The sequence below is a fragment of the Pteropus vampyrus genome, unplaced genomic scaffold (genome assembly GCF_000151845.1).
Source record: "Pteropus vampyrus isolate Shadow unplaced genomic scaffold, Pvam_2.0 Scaffold124, whole genome shotgun sequence".
NCBI lineage: Eukaryota > Metazoa > Chordata > Mammalia > Chiroptera > Pteropodidae > Pteropus > Pteropus vampyrus.
This window is the reverse complement of record NW_011888905.1, coordinates 561263-562607: the sequence shown is the minus strand read 5'-3', so window position 1 is coordinate 562607 and position 1345 is coordinate 561263. Positions and strand designations below refer to the sequence as shown.

Sequence of the window (1345 nt, the reverse complement as noted above, 5' to 3'; positions counted from 1 at the left end):
ATACAATCTGGTGGGCAGAGAGTAGGGATTTCAAATATTACCTCATCCGAGCAGTTGCTTCTATGAACAGACACGGGGCAAGAGCTCTGGGGCTTTAGCTCTGAAACTCCATTGCATCGCGAGCTCCTTTGTCCTGATCGTGGGTGGAAACTAGGGGAGAGGCAGCAAAGCCTCCCAGGGGCGGGCTCCACGCAAGCAGGAGGGTGGGGTGAGGACGCTGCAGGCCAGTGAGGCCCACCTGGTGGACAGCAACCTGTGCACGTCCCGACCAGCGAGCCACCACCATGCCCAAGGACAGCCAGCCTGCCACATCCGCGGGGGTCATGGAGCCGTGGGTTTCACCAATTACCCCCCAAAGGCCTCAGGGCCACCTGGTTTTGGAAAATATTGTTTCAGCAATACCGACCCGCTTTGACCAGAGACTACCACCTGCAGACGAGGGGGCACGTGGGACCACAGCTACAAGTGGTCACTACGGATGGCTAGTTCCGGGCATGGGAGCCATGGATTCTAAATCCTAAAAAGCCTCATAAGAACAAAGGACTACGACGTGGCTCCCTCACCTTGCACTTCAAACGACCTCGCTTCGCTAACCTATGACCTGGGGCAAATTTCACACTAAGATCCCTGTCCTGCTGGAGAACAGTGCACTTGGTGGGGGCTGGTCTCACCTCAGCGTCCAGGTGTGTGCTCAACCCTTTCTGGGAAGTATGTTGGTGGCTCTTAAAAGAGCCGTTGGGTTATTGGGACAGCGAGGTCTAACAGGGACTTTTATTTCTTCTTGGGCGCTGCCTTCTTCGGCTTGGCAGCAGTCTTTGGCTTGGTCACCTTAGCCTTGGCCGCTTTGGGCTTCACGGACTTGGCTTTGGCCGGGCTCTTGGCTACTTTCTTGGGCTTCACGGCCTTCGGCTTCTTGAAGCTCTTAGAAGGTTTCTTGGCCACTGCAGGTTTCTTGATCTTCTTGGGGCTCTTGACAGCTTTCTTGGCAGCAGCGCCAGCGGCCTTCTTGGGTTTCTTAGGAGGACCCGTTGCCTTGGGTTTCGCCGCCGCCTTCGCGGTGCTGGCCTTGGCCTCGCCGGGGGCCGCCTTCTTGTTGAGCCTGAAGGAGCCCGAGGCGCCGGTGCCCTTGGTCTGCACCAGGGTGCCCTTGCTCACCAGGCTCTTGAGGCCCAGCTTGATGCGGCTGTTGTTCTTCTCCACGTCGTAGCCGGCGGCCGCCAGCGCCTTCTTGAGCGCGGCCAGCGACACGCCGCTGCGCTCCTTGGAGGCGGCCACGGCCTGCACGAGCAGCTCAGACACCGAGGGGCCCGCGGGCTTCTTCTTGGCGACCTTCGCCGGCTTCTTC

General features: G+C 59.0%; 2 protein-coding genes across 2 annotated transcripts in view; one reads left to right on the top strand and one right to left on the bottom strand.

Moving 5' to 3' along the window:
• The window catches only part of LOC105296327 (histone H2B type 1-A), a 101351-nt gene that overhangs the window by 82214 nt on the left and 17792 nt on the right, over positions 1-1345 (top strand). The window lies entirely within an intron of this gene.
• LOC105296397 (histone H1.1) overlaps positions 710-1345 on the bottom strand; it is a 2844-nt gene continuing 2208 nt past the window's right edge. Inside the window, exon 2 of the mRNA XM_011366476.2 lies at positions 710-1341. Coding sequence (XP_011364778.1) covers positions 772-1341 — 570 coding nt within the window. The 3' untranslated portion in view covers positions 710-771. The remainder of the gene's footprint in view (positions 1342-1345) is intronic.